The 14,176-nt window shown below is 50.3% G+C and overlaps 2 protein-coding genes across 2 annotated transcripts in view; one reads left to right on the top strand and one right to left on the bottom strand.

Annotated features, from left to right (window-relative positions):
- Positions 1-7: 7 nt before the first annotated feature.
- On the top strand, positions 8-3,488 carry UBXN6 (UBX domain protein 6; the record flags this gene model as incomplete). Its single annotated transcript, XM_010010413.1, has 8 exons — positions 8-97; positions 602-699; positions 1,020-1,095; positions 1,182-1,266; positions 1,452-1,671; positions 1,756-1,886; positions 2,506-2,651; positions 3,360-3,488. Coding segments are annotated over 8 exons (975 nt in total), but the record flags the coding sequence as incomplete, so codon positions are not given.
- A 1,547-nt stretch (positions 3,489-5,035) lies between these two features.
- CHAF1A (chromatin assembly factor 1, subunit A (p150)) overlaps positions 5,036-14,176 on the bottom strand; it is a gene marked incomplete at its 5' end in the record, with an annotated part of 14,402 nt that continues 5,261 nt past the window's right edge. Inside the window, 11 exons of the mRNA XM_010010414.1 lie at positions 5,036-5,121; positions 6,917-7,010; positions 9,173-9,660; positions 10,225-10,486; positions 10,705-10,794; positions 10,880-10,960; positions 11,161-11,329; positions 11,810-12,033; positions 12,426-12,494; positions 12,938-12,998; positions 13,570-13,811. Of these exons, the coding sequence (XP_010008716.1) occupies positions 5,036-5,121; positions 6,917-7,010; positions 9,173-9,660; positions 10,225-10,486; positions 10,705-10,794; positions 10,880-10,960; positions 11,161-11,329; positions 11,810-12,033; positions 12,426-12,494; positions 12,938-12,998; positions 13,570-13,811 (1,866 nt within the window). The remainder of the gene's footprint in view (positions 5,122-6,916; positions 7,011-9,172; positions 9,661-10,224; positions 10,487-10,704; positions 10,795-10,879; positions 10,961-11,160; positions 11,330-11,809; positions 12,034-12,425; positions 12,495-12,937; positions 12,999-13,569; positions 13,812-14,176) is intronic.

Raw genomic sequence — 14,176 nt, 5'->3', positions numbered from 1 at the left:
TCTCTCCGTTTCGGGGGTCTACTTCATCTGCCCCTTGACCGGGGTGGTTGTCAGGAAGGACAGGAAGGAGCAGCACCTGAGGGAAGCCATCCAGTCAGTAAGTGCTTCCCGGCATTCCCAGCCTTCCCTTCCTCCCAGTTTGTGGCATGGGTCCCCTCAAGTGACCTCTCCAACCCACCGCCTTCTCCCTGCGTCTCCCAAAGGAGCCATCCAGATTCGTGTCCAAGCCCCTCCCTCGGCACGCTGGGACTGGGAATTCCAGCCCCGTGTACTGGTTTTGGCTGGGATGGAGTTAATTATCTTCACAGCAGCTCTTCTGCTGCGTCTTGGATTTGTGACTAAGGTTGATGACACACTGGAAATGGCCAAAGTGGGGAGGAAGGAATAAATCCCTTTGCTTCATGCACAGCTTTTGCTTTACCTATTAAATGCCTCCAGCCCAACCCTCATTGGGGTTGGTTTTCCCCCTCTTTGACCCTGTTGCTTCTCTCTGCCATCCCAGCACGGGCAGAACAAGCCTGGTGCTGGGTTAAACCACAGGAGCCCCTTTGCGTGGAGCAGTGGCAGGTCCCCCTGACCCCCTTCTCTCCTTCTCTCCCAGTATTTCTCCGTAGACCCGGTGGCTGCCTCCATCATGGAGATTCACACCTTCAATAAGGACCGGGAGAGAGTGCGAGTGGGGCTGGACACTGTGGCCAAGTACGTGGTGCTGGAGGTGGTGGATGGGCACACAAGGAGCTTGGCTCCAGGGCTGTAGAACACTGAATCCAAAGGCTTAAACCATCTTAAGTGTCAGTTGGAATAAGGGCAGCATCTCCCAGAGGGTTTAATGGTCAGTCCACTCATGCAGATTTGGGAGCTGCTGGTTGAGATCCAGCTTCTGTCTGGTTTGGGGAGGAAATGATCCTGCTTTCCTGGTTTTTTGCAGTGAGAAATACTCTGAGGTCACCCAATCTCTTCCTGCGCTGTGGAAGAGCACATCCTGCTTTGATCCATGCTGTGCCTTCCTCTTTCTGCAGGTACCTGGATAATATCTATCTCCATCCAGAGGAGGAGAAGTACCGGAAAATCAAACTGCAGAACAAGGTGTTTCAGGTGAGGTGAAGGCTCCACCGGGTGCTCTGCCCAGGGAAGTCCTTGCCTGGAGCAGGATACATCCAACTTCTTTCCTTTTCTTCCAGGAAAGGATAAGCTGCTTGGAAGGGATACACAGATTTTTCCAGGCTATCGGGTTTGAGACAAAAACACTGCCTCTTCCAGGACAAGGCAAGAAACGGGAGTGTGTTAAACTGGAGGAGGGGGTTTGTGGGTGGTGGGACACCCTGGGGGAGGCGGGAATGGAAACAGCAGTTTCCCTCTTCAGACATCCCATTTCCTGGAGATCCTGGAATTTCTATTTCATCCATTACTCATGTAAAGAAGAGCCTCAAATCCTGTCCTTGTGGTTGCAGAGACCACAGAGGAGTACTACGTCCTGAAGGAGGACATGCTGAGCAGGCTGGAAGACCTCAAGCACTACAAAGAGCAGCTGCTGAGCTCGGAGCCCGTGCGAGCCCGGCTGGACCGACAGCTCTGTGTGTTCAAACCATCCCCTGAAGCCGCTCGGTTTGAGCTGCCCCCTGACTTCTACAACCTCACTGCTGAGGAGCTCAAACGAGAGCAGCGGCTCCGGTGAGTTGGCTTTAGGAGGAGGCTCGGGACACCAGCTCCCAGCCTTGCACCTCTCCTTCATGCTAACCAGGCTTTTCCCTAAAGGACAGAAGCAGTGGAGAAGGCTTCAATGCTGAGGACAAGAGCCATGCGAGAGAAAGAAGAGCAAAGGGAAATGCGGAAGTACAACTACACCCTGGTCCGAGTCCGCTTTCCCGATGGATATCTCCTCCAAGGTAAAAAGCCTTCTTATCCTTTAGAAGCTTTTGAGAATACTTGTAGCCTAGAGAGCTTGACCATTAAGCAGCTGGAGGTGTTTTGCACACAACACAAACAATAAAGAACCCAGAGCGGGGGGAATGTTTCTCTAACTCCTTTTCCCATTTCCAAGCCCTTTGCCTGCCCAGGTTTGGGACTTCAGGCCAGGCTCGAGTGGAGAGGGAAGAATCCCAAGGCTCTGTTAATTAAATCCTGCTCTTCCCAGGCTGCCAGGAGCAAGCTGGACTCGTTAGATGAGTTTGTTACAGCAGCCAGCATGAGGCTGCCTGTGTGGTGACAGGCTATACAACAGGATAAAATCCGCTTCAAATCTTGCACTAGAACTCTGGGAAGCATTTCAGGCTTTCCCAGCTCTTTGTTACAGGCTGGCAGGGGCTTGGGACAAATTAAGGAAGATTTTGGCTTTGGGGATTCTGTTTTACTACTTCGCAGTTGAATTGGGCTGGTTTTGTGGCACTGAAGTGGTTCGTGAAGTGAGGATCAGTACAGGAGCCCTACAGAATCTACCACAAAAGGTTAGGTTTGGGAAATGCCAGGCTCGCTCTCTCAATATCTCCCCTTGTTTTCTCGTGGCAGGGACTTTTTATGCACGAGAATCAGTCTCTGCGCTCTACACCTTTGTGAGAGAAGCACTCAGAGATGACTGGCTGCCCTTTGAGCTCCTGGGACCTGGAGGTCTCAAACTCACAGATGAGAACTTGGCCTTCAATGAATGCGGGCTGGTGAGTGAAAAAGAGCTGGTACCTTCCAGGGGGTCTTCAGGTTGTCACCTGCTGCTCACAACATAGAGCGAGGTTTGTGTCTTCTGCTTCCAGTGCCCTAAAGGCTGCTCTGGCCCTTTCTCTTTAAGCACAAGTAACTGCTTGAAGGCTTCTGGCTCAAGGCTGAGGTCTGGAAGGAATGACCTGACAGGAGGTTGTAGTGAGGTGGGGTCAGTCTCTTCTCCCAAGGAACAAGGGATGGGACAAGAGGAAACGGCCTCAAGCTGCACCAGGGCAGGTTTAGCTGGAGCTGAGGAACAATTCCTTGCCCAGAGGGTGCTCAGGCATTGGAACAGGCTGCCCAGGGCAGGGCTGGAGTCACCGTCCCTGCAAGTGTTCACACCCCGGGTAGACGAGGCCTCAGTGCCAGGGGTTAGTGGTGGCCTTGGCAGTGCTGGGGAGCAGCTGGACTTGATGGTCTTGAAGGTCTTTTCCCAGCTGGAAAGGGTCTTTTATGTGACTCTGTGAACTGCAGCGACCTGCCTCTGTGGCAAACCCAGCCTCGGCAGTGGGCAGCAGCTCTGCACAAGCTGCCAGCAGCAAGCCCAGAGCAGCAGCCCCTAGAAAGAGCTCCCCATAGAAACCCACACTTGTTGCACACACCCAACCCAGGTTGTGAGGTCCGAGCATCACAGTGCCCCAGCTCAACAGCGTGCCTTTCCTGTGCAGGTGCCCTCAGCCCTGCTGACTCTGGCCTGGGACGCAGCGGTCATGGCAGACATCCAGGCGGCGGGAGAGGAGCAGCCACAAAGCCCCCTGAAGCCAGAGATTCTCGCCAGAGTCCAGATACTGTCATGAAATAAAGGGCAGCAGAGTCAGTGCTGGAGCTTTTAGACTCTTCCCTCCCTTTCCCATGCAGACTGTTGGGGCTTCCAGCTCCCTGAGCTCAGCAATGACTTGGGGCTAAGCTCTGCAGAGCAGGAGTCTTGGTTTGGCCGTGTCACACCAACCTTGTGGTCACCTCCACTAAGAGTCTTGCCCATTAAGACACTTACGGGACTGCTCTGCCTGGCTTTAAGAACCAAGGTTAGCAGGGACTGCTTGAGGTGTTTCCGAGCCTGAGATGAAGCAACACCCTCCTCCCTTGTAGTGGGGGGGATTCAGTGTTAGTAGTAGGCTGGATTCCCACTTGAGCCTGGATATAGGGCCGGGCTTAGAACCCAGCTTTTCCTTTTGCTTCTGTGTGCACTGGAACTCCTGTTGGAGAGAATGTATTTAGATGAAGTAATGCACAGTCCCATTCAAGGGAATGGTTAACGACTCAGTTCTGTTCAAAGCTGTTTGAATTGCATTGCTCTGTAGGTTTGAAATGCAGATGAGCACCAGTCAGCGCCAGGGCTGGCACTGGTGGTACTGGTGTCGCTGTGGCATCACCCACCTCTTCGCTCCATGCACCCACAGGCAGACCAAGGGACTGGCAACACCTCTTTCTGCAGCCAGGAGTTTAGGGAACTAACCCATCAACTCACAAGCCAGAGAAGGTCAATATTCCCAGCAAGGAACCAGTTTGATGCTAGTTTAGTCTTTTACATGCCAGTGGTGATGGCTTTGCTGTAGGGCAGAGACTAGCTTGCACTTAGACAGCTTCTACTGCAGCAGTGGGTAGCAGAGACCAACGATCAACCCTGATAAGCAATTACTACCAGCCTAAACCTAGGGGAACCAAGGGGTGGTTTCTTCTCTTTCCCCAAGGTAAAGCCCTGCTGCTGTTCTCTGGAGCAAGGAAGACCACAAACAGGAGGACAGAGATGGCATAAATTCAAATATAATTGTACATCATTTATACCCAAGGCCATGCTATACAACATTATGAACAGTCATTCCCCCAGTGGTATCACAATAAGCTTATTCCAGAAGCCCTCTGCTAGTCTTAGAGATAATTTAGATACCTTCCATTACAAAGAAGTATCAAAATGTCAATAATGCTTTATTAAGGACAGATTAAGATGCAGGATTTTCTTCTTTTAAGCTAAAAACTAGGACTAAAAATGTAAGCTTCCATCGGGGCTGAAGCAGAACAAAGTGCTGTCTTCTCTTTACAAGAAATATGGAATACTTTCAAGTATCTCCTTCAAAGATACGCTGGGTTTAAGTTTTTCTAACTCATTCTACGTACATCCAGAGAAGTTAGTAGGTGGTTAAGGCTCAAGCTGTATTAGATGGGTCGAGCATGTTGGTGTCCTGGGGAGCAGCTCCTGCAATCGGGGCTGAAGCAGAACAAAGTGCTGTCTTCTCTTTACAAGAAATATGGAATACTTTCAAGTATCTCCTTCAAAGATACGCTGGGTTTAAGTTTTTCTAACTCATTCTACGTACATCCAGAGAAGTTAGTAGGTGGTTAAGGCTCAAGCTGTATTAGATGGGTCGAGCATGTTGGTGTCCTGGGGAGCAGCTCCTGCACCACTCGAGTCCAAAGCTGCCACTGTAGAATCTGCAAAGGAGAAAAGGGGTTGGTTTGGGGTTGTTTGGTTGGGGGTTTTTAACTATCCTCCTGAATGGAGTGGGATTGGACTGCTCTCTGCTTTCTGTGTCTTCACTTGGTGTGAGTCTCCTTTCCAATGCTATTTAAAACCTGGGTTTCATATTGGGTTAACATCAATCCAGAATAAAATCACTTCAACCATGAAAAAAAGATCTTCCTCATCTTTGCAGTGCTTTAGACTCGGGCAGAGGCAAACAAAGACAGTTGCATGTGTGTCAACAGAGCCTGAGGAAGGGAAGCTGCTGAACAGCAGCCCCATCCTCAGGACAAGGCTTTCATCTCCCTCCAGTCTTGTAATAAGCAAAAAGCAGCTTAAGATTAAATGGAAAGCTTCTTGTCAAACAGTCCCATTGTCTGTTACGGAAGGAGAAGAGGAACATAGCACCAGATATGTCTAGAATGGGTGAAACATTCAGCTAGAGAATGTAGGGCTTCAGCAATATGCACAAGCCCTTCTGTATCAGATAGAAGGGCTGCCCTCCACAAAACCCCACTTAATTCAGGTTGTGCCAGTGGCATTGTGCAAGATCTATTGTGAGAGTGGTAAGAAAGGGCTGGGAGGGTTTGAAAGTGGTTTAGAGGAGCTGAATGCACATCATGTGCTTGGCATAAAGTTATTGATGTGTATGAGCAAGTATTTATAGTTAAAACCTGGCTGAGATGAAAGGAGCTGCTCCACATCATCCCACTGCGGCTGAATCCGGAGCCTGAAAGGACATGCTATGAACGGTGGAGCTTTGAAAGCCGCTTCCTAAGGGATAACTGGGACACAAATACAAGCAACTGCTTTGATCCTAGAGCAGAGCTGCACAGCGTTGACCAGAGCCCTCACCTGTCAACCAGCCCAGAGCTTGCCCATTGTCCTACAATGGTTTAGGTTGGGAGGGAGCTTAAAGCTCCTCCAGTTCCAACCCCTGCCCCGGGCAGGGACACCTTCCACTAGAGCAGGTTGCTCCAAGCCCCTGTGTCCAACCTGGCCTTGAACACTGCCAGGGATGGGGCAGCCACAGCTTCTCTGGGCACCCTGTGCCAGCGCCTCAGCACCCTCACAGGGAAGAGCTTCTGCCTCAGAGCTCATCTCAATCTCCCCTCTGGCACATTAAAGCCATTCCCCTTGTCCTGGCCCTACAGGTCCTTGTCCAAAGCCCCTCTCCAGGTCTCCTGGAGCCCCTTTAGGCACTGGAGCTGCTCTAAGGTGTCCCCTTGAGGAGCCTTCTCTTCTCCAGCTGCCCCAGCCCAGCTCTCTCAGCCTGGCTCCAGAGCAGAGCTGCTCCAGCCCCTTCAGACAGCTCAGTGTGCACCTATGGCTTCAAGAGGGCAGCAGGGGGGAGTTATGGTCCAGACCCTGTTAGTCCTGGCAGGGCTCTGGACTGTGCATACCCCAGAGAGCTGCCCTGCTTAGCAACATGTACTGGACCTGCTGAGCCTCACCCCAGCATTCACATTTCTTACCAGAAAAGAAGTAAAAATCAACGGTAACACTGGCAGCCAAATGCTATTTGCACTGTTTAATCAGTTGGAGGGAGGAGGGAAGAAGAGGTAAGAGCACATTAAAGACTGTAAATAGCAAAGCAGCATCTAGAATAAAACATAAAAAGCAGAGAAGTACCTAGAATAAAATACCCAGAGAGAAGAGCACGAGGCTTGGTGAGAAAGGGGCACAAGAACTCAACAGGTTCAGCCCCACACCCCGTCCTCTCCCTTGTGGGAGAGCCAAGAGACTCCTACTGCTTTACTTCCCCACCTTTGCCTGGCTGTATATCCACAATCATGCAGTCATCATCTTCCTCATCTTCCTCAGTGTCTGCCTGAAATCCATCCATCTCTGCAGCTTCAGCCTTAAGGGAAACAAAGGGACCTTTAACAGCAAGCTGAGGGTGCAGGGGCAGTGCTCTGGAGGGCAGCAGTGGGTGCTCCCCACCACTGGGTCTCCCAGCACCCTCTGACCAGCTGGGCAGGCTGGTAGGGAAGAGAAAGAAGCAAGTCCTGGCTGCAACAGACCCGGATTTGGGATAAAAGGCCTCATGTGCAATGGCCCAGGGAGCGGGAAGCACGCCAGGCTTCTGCTCCAGGAGGTTTCACTCTTGCACAACACCATCAACAGCCTCCACAGCAGAACACAGTCCCAGCCTGCACTGAAACCTGCCTGGGTTCTGTTGTGTTGGAGGGGGATCTCCTCCCTCTGCCCATTACTTTGGATACTTTCTTCCTTCTGAAGACAGAAACTGACTTTTGCTTGTCAGCTCTGAAGCGTGTTCTCCTCACGGCTCCTCACCTCTGCCAGCTTTTATGCAGGGAGGGGTGAAAGTCCTTCCCTTGGTGACCCTGTTTCCTACCAGAGGAGCAGCACAAACTTCTCATTTTGAATTGAGAGAACGAACCCCAGGAGCGACACAAACTGAAGTCACCCAGCACTGAACATCTGCGAGTGCTTTCTGGCTCCTCTCCCCAACTGCAACTGTGGAATGCAAAGCTCAGCCCTACAACCTGGTCCCCACCCCCTACAAGCTGTTCCAAGAGAAGAAACTTTACATTTGCATCTTTCATTCAAGTCAGAGCTCTCAGATGAAGCATTCCCCTCCCACACGTGCCAGGTACTGCCCACTTCCATACCCAGGCCTCCTCTCTCCACAGCTTATGTAAAAGCACCTTTACTTACATGAGAACAACACGTGCTGGGGGTGGAGGGGGAACAGAACCTGGCAGCCTTGACCTCCCAGCACTTCCTGCTGTCCCCATTTTTTTTGAAGGATTGGATGGAGGAGCTCCATGTAGAGGTCCTAAGGCATGAAAGGCTTTCGGGCCCTGGCCACCTTTGCACAGCACCGCACCTCAGAGGCACGGCTTGAAGCTGCTTTGGAGAGCTGGTGATGGAATTCTACCAAAAGCCTTTGTTTGGCTATTCCTGCTCAAGCAGTCACTTATCAGCAGAGTTTCCAGTGGGTGCCAAGCAGAGATTTTTCTCTCTGCCTTTATTTAGTGGATGAGGAAAAAACCCAAGCAGATGGAGTTCGGGGGCTGAACAGCTTCACACAAGCCTCTGATCCCCATCAATACTTGAATGCAGAGCTGCTTCAGAAGACAAGCCAAGAATAAAGTGGGAAGGAAAAGCATCAAAAGCCTTGTCCGTGACTTCTTTCCTAACCCCCTTGTCCACAGAGGATGAGGGATAAACCCACCAGCAGTTCAAACCCTGCCCTACCCATAGGGGTGTGGAAGCAGATGGTCAGTAACACCAAACTTCAGGACCTATATATAAGACCTTCCTGTCTTAAATGCGCAATGAAGCATCACCCAACACATACTTTCCAGTCATCATTTTGGGTGATTAAGCTCTTCATACTACCCGCGGTTTCCCTGAAAAGCAGAAGCCAACAACAGGAAGACCACAACAAAGCTTAGAGCTGGAGTAAGCAACTACTTCAAATCCATCTCGTTTTGTTCCTATGAATGATGATGTTTTTAAACCAGCTCTTGAAATTCAGCTTTATGGATGACAGGATAAGCTGGAGACTTTGCAGACTATTATAGGTTGAGTTGCAGCACTTGGGAACCACATTGAATCCGTGCACATGCAACTGATGTAAGTCACCAGCTCGGGCTATGCATCTGGCAGCCATACACACACATAAAAACCTGCATACAAATCACACACAGCTGTAAAACTGAGGCCAAGCAGAAACTATTCACAGCTTGGATGCAAATCACTGCCAAATAGCAGAGAATGGAAGAACAGCAGGAAAGCAGCATTTTCAATGGAACAGACAGGCCAAGCTGGAGAGGCACAAAAGAAACCCATCTCTTCACTCACATCATTTCACTCCTCGCCCCACAAAAAAAAAGGGGGTTTTCTGTGAAGGAAGGTGTCTGTAGCTTTATATTTGGACTCTGCTCATCTAGACCAAGGCAGGGGTGTGCCAGGGGACACTCAACTGCTGAGGGCACACAGCTCCATCCCCACCGTGCTGTCCTGGGGAAGAACATGATGACAGGAACTCACCTGCTCAGCATCCCGAGGTCTCTTCATGAACTTGGTGATGGACATGCTGCCAGTGGGCTTCCTCTTCACTGCCACGGGGGTGGGCTGCAGCACAGCCAAACCTGCCACGCTGCCACCCTCCTCCTTCCCCGAGGAAGGGACTTGGGTGACGTAGCTCCACTGACAAGGGACGGGGAGATGCTCTTGGTCAAAACTCTTCAGCACCTCGGAGTGGACGTACCAGCACATCCTGTACTCGGGTCTCTTCTCATACACAGAGTTCTCCGAGATGATTCTCTTTAGCCTGGCTTTGGAAGGGACCCCACTGTCCTCCCCAACAGGCGTCTGTGGGCGGGAGGCCACGGGGCTGGCGGGGCTGGTGTCGCTGCAGTCGGCGGCCGCCGTCACGTCACTGAAGAGTCCCTGTCGGCAGCACTCCTGGAATTCCTGGATGATCACTTTGCTCCCGTTCACGTTGCCGTGCAGCAGCGGCAGGAGGTGGCCAAGGACTGCAGAGAAGGAAGGAGGCACAAAGGTTGGGTTGGGGGGGCTGGAAAAAAGAAGTCTTTAATGGTTGGGAAAAGCCAGCAGGACACACGCTCCGGGAAGAGGACAAAGAGGCTGAGGTTTATTTTAGAGCTAGGATTGTAACAGGAGCTAAACTGGATGGAGAAAAGGCAGCCTGAAGTGAAAGCTTTGACCCCTGTTATAGCCTTTATGTTCATTATCCTCAGCCTTGTGTCACCCGGTACCAAAACCTGTCACACAAACTAAACCCTCTCCCCCCTGAGCAATGACCAGGTCAATGGGCCCAAGCACTTCCAGTCCTAAACCCGCATCTACTGGAGTGCTGTTGGCTTCATCTCCTACATTATTCTAGAGCAGTTTTTGGGTGAGTGTAACCAAGGCCATACCAGATGCAACTCTCTTCCAAGAACTCTCAGAGATTCCTTGGATTTCGGACTTGTCATGAACAGGTTGTTCTGAACTAGACACTCAGTATGAGAAGCTGTTTTCGCCCAAGCAGAGTACAAGAGCGCACAAATACAAGTGTTTAGCTCTTTAGGTCTTACTTTGCTGATCTTTTGCTCTTTTTTTGCTGCTTTTCTGGACCTGCTGTTCTTCCTCTGCAACAGGTGAATCCAGGATGCAGGCTGTGAACTGCTGCAGAACCTTTAGGTCTGCATTTGTGCTGCCGTCATGTTCTGCTCCTTCCCAGACGCAGCCGATTTTCACAGGCTGTAGAACATGGAACCTCTTCCCCTTGGCTATCAGCTCATCCCACTCCTTTGCTTTCAGCTTTTGACGAACCTTCTGATTCTCTGGATCACACTCCTACAGCCACAGATGAGGAAGAACTTGAAAGATGATCCAGGAACAACCAAAAGCCTTTTTCAACCCACCTTTTCCCAGTGTTCCCTGAGCTGCAGAAGTTGCTCCTGGACCATTGCAGGCCCAGTTACATCACTGCCAACACTACAGAGTCTCCCTCTGCCACCGTTACAAGATTCATTGGAAACAGATGAAAATCCAGTGACCCCCAGTTCACTTACTTCTGTCACTCCTTCATCTTCAGATAGGTACCCATGGGGTACAAAAAACCCATCGTCATCATCTTCATCCTCTCCCTCCTCTTCATCATCCTAAAACCAAACTCTGCTTGTTAGAAAGCACACTGGCAAGTGTGACTGGTTCAGAAAGCTGTTTTCCAGCAGGCAGAATCCTTACCCCTTCACTATGGGAGAGACTTTCTCCAGGTTCCTCCTCTTCCCATTCTTCATCACTATCTACTTCATAGTCCAGTAGTTTCTAGAACAAATGCCAACAGGCCATTTCTGTAATGAACTTGTGAGCACGAGGCCAGACCCCAGTCAGGGTTGACAACTTGGTAGCAAAAGGGAACATGGAATTGAATCAGGAATCCCAGAGAACAAGTGAACTTGGCTAAATACATATTAAGTTCAAGAGCAGAAAGAAGAAAGAATCCAACAAGCCTGCAAGGTGCTTACACTGTCCCTTGACCAAGGATTCCGGGGATGGATCATAGTGGATTTCTTGTTCCATGTGCCCCAGTACGCAGGACGGTGGTTCTCACAGAACTGCAGGAGTTTCATCCTCCCAAATTTCCCCCTTTCAGGAACAGCATCTGTTTTGCAGTTATCCACTACCACCACGTCACTGTTAAAACAAGAGAGCCTCTTCAGTCCCTACACAACACTCCCCTGCTGCTCAGAAAAACAGCTTAGAGAAAGCTTCAGCTCAGCCACAACCCCAACCCCAAGTGTAGAACTTGTTCTCTCAACTCTCCTGCAAGAAGAGGAGCTCCAGCCAAGCCACCTCCCTCCTTACCACCACCTCTGCTTTAGCTATCAGTCCATTTCCTTTTGGAAACAGGGATGAACACCATTAAAAGCCAGTAGTGTCCAGTGCTGCAGGGCAGCTGCCTGAAGCACAAGAGTTCCTGCAGGAAAGGATTTGAGAGCACTGCATGGAATGAAGGAAATCCCCATCACAACATACTGCTCCCTGGGGAATTCTCATCCAATATGAGTATTCAAAGCAAAGCTCCCTCTTCCCATCATCTCCAATATTAGATTAAGACAAGGTCAAAACCATTCTGCAGTTCATTACAGACAAGAAGCAAAGACACAGACCAACCTGTTCACTTCGTCAGTGCTGCTCTTGACAAAAGTAGGTCCAGTTTTACGTGGTTTACGACACTTTAGGTCCCTCAAGAAGGAAACTTCACTGCTCTGTGCACGCAGGAGCTTATCCAGCTGCTCTAAGAAGTCTGGATCCAGGGCGATACGACACAGGGGAGCTAAGACCATGTTCTCCTTAATTTCAAAAGGAGCAAACTTTCCACAGGAGCCAGCAAGAATCTGAAATACCAAGTGAGGATTGGTAAGGTCTCAACACCCGAGAAACTGCGGTACCAACACAGCCAACATCTGCAACAGAGTTTAACACCAGGCCTGAAGGTTTAGATTAAGCCCTTCACATGTGAGGCTCCAAGAGATCTTTTCAAGGCACTCTAGGTCTTTGCAGCCAGTGCAGCAGAGGTGAGGTTTCTCCTGACGCAACTACAAACTGCTTTTGGAGTCGTTGCTCTGGTCACAGGCTTGTTTCAAAGTCCTTTACACTTCTGAGATTGGGAAGTAAGAAAAAGAACTAATGCTTTGTCCACCTAAGAAGCTTGAAGGGACAGATGAGAAGGAAATGAGTGTGTTTGCTAGATGACAACTACTGAAAGGCAGGAATAGCAATACCTCACCTTCGGGGCTTGGGGAGTCTTTGGTTTCTGGAAGAACCTCGTGATTTCTGCTTTCTGGGCATTGATACGCTGCAATCAAAAAGCACATTGTAAATGTAAAGGCAGGACAAGGTTTATTATTGCAGGAGAGCTCAAGCGTGACTCAACTTCAAACCCACTGAGGTGCAAAGCAAAGTTTCTGCCATTTACCAGCTCCTGTGACTCAACAAAAACCCCAGCTGGGCTCCCTAACAGAGCTCCATGGATTCCAATGGCATTGCTAAGGCAAAGGATTGAGTTCACTCAGGGCCATTGGAAAAACAAACGTAGAAAAGGCTTTAAGGTGTAAAAGCAAAGACAACACCACATTCAGAAGTAACAGACAAGAAACCTGCACGACAGAACTGGTGGAGCAGCCCCACCACAGCTGCCTGGCCCAGCTGCACCCACGGCAGGGTGCCAGAGAGCCCAGGAGCCCATGAACATCATTTCACCAGAGCAGGATTTAGAGACAAGCTGGAGAAAGCATTTACCTTTTCCTCCTCTCTCAACCGTTTCTCCTCTTCTTTCTTTCTCTTCTCTTCAAGTTTTGCCCTTTAATATAAAGTTCATTTTAATTGCAATGAACCATCAAGTGTTTATTAGCACTGGGGAAGAGGGGAGAAGCCCAAGACCTTGACCCCATCATGCAAGGCAAGAAGATAAGCTGCTAATTCCACCAAGGAGCAGACTTGGTTAGAAGACTCTCGATTCCTTTTAGAGCAAATATTGCCCTGGATTAGCCACAAAGTAGCTTCTTCAGTCCCAGGAAAGGGTATTTAGGATATTATCAAGTTACAAGCAACTTCCTCACCAGCCCGGGCACCTGTGCCAGCAAACAGCAAAGTACAAGCAAGACTGGTCATGAAGAGAAAACTCAGTGGAGCGTAACAGCACTTTTCAACCCTTTTAAAGCAGAAGCCCAGGTCACCCTGCAAGCAGAAAGCTCTGCTGAGACCAGGCTCTGGTGCACCCAGCCTTCCAAGCCTTTAAAACCTACCCTGGGACAGAGGCACGTGCTGCTCGACCAGCAGAGCCCCCAGAAGAGGTGGTTAAGGTGGGGATGGAAGGGTGCTCACACCATTACACATTAGTCCCCAGGGCGTGCAGAAACCAAGGCACTTACTCTAAGGCTTCCTGCCTCTCCTTGCGTTTCTCCTCCTTCACTCTCAGCTTCTCAGCTTTTTCCTTTTCTTCTTTCTCTTTCTTTTCTCTCCTTTCTTTCTCTTTCAATTCTTTCTCCTCTTCTTTCTTCTTCTTGGCCTCCTCCTTGGCTCGCTCTTTCGCAGCTTTTGCTTCTTCTTTCAGCCTTCCCTTTTCCTCCCTTTCTGCTTGTAACTTCTGCAGCTTGTCTGCACGCTCCTGGTCCTGAAAGAAGCCATGAAGCAAGTTGTCATTTAGCACAGAGCAACAGCTGCTGGCATGAAAACTCGAGTCAAATAAGGACTTTCTTCAGCTGAGACATTAAATCCCAACCCAGACCCCCCCTCCCCGTGCTGGGAACACCCCCAGAGCGTGAGCAGCAGCTCAGGGAAGGAATCCTGCCCCTCTGCTGCGCTCTGGGGACCCCTGCAGCGCAGCCCTGATCCAGCTCTGGGGAATAGCACAAGAGGGATGTGGAGCTGCTGGAGCAAGTCCAGAGGAGGCCTCGGAGCTGCTGCGAGGGCTGGAGCAGCTCTGCTCTGGAGCCAGGCTGAGAGAGCTGGGCTGGGGCAGCTGGAGAAGAGAAGGTT

Source organism: Nestor notabilis, unplaced genomic scaffold, assembly GCF_000696875.1.
Source record: "Nestor notabilis isolate BGI_N333 unplaced genomic scaffold, ASM69687v1 scaffold15062, whole genome shotgun sequence".
In the NCBI taxonomy this organism is placed as follows: Eukaryota; Metazoa; Chordata; class Aves; order Psittaciformes; family Psittacidae; genus Nestor; species Nestor notabilis.
This window is presented reverse-complemented; position numbering and strand designations above follow the sequence as displayed.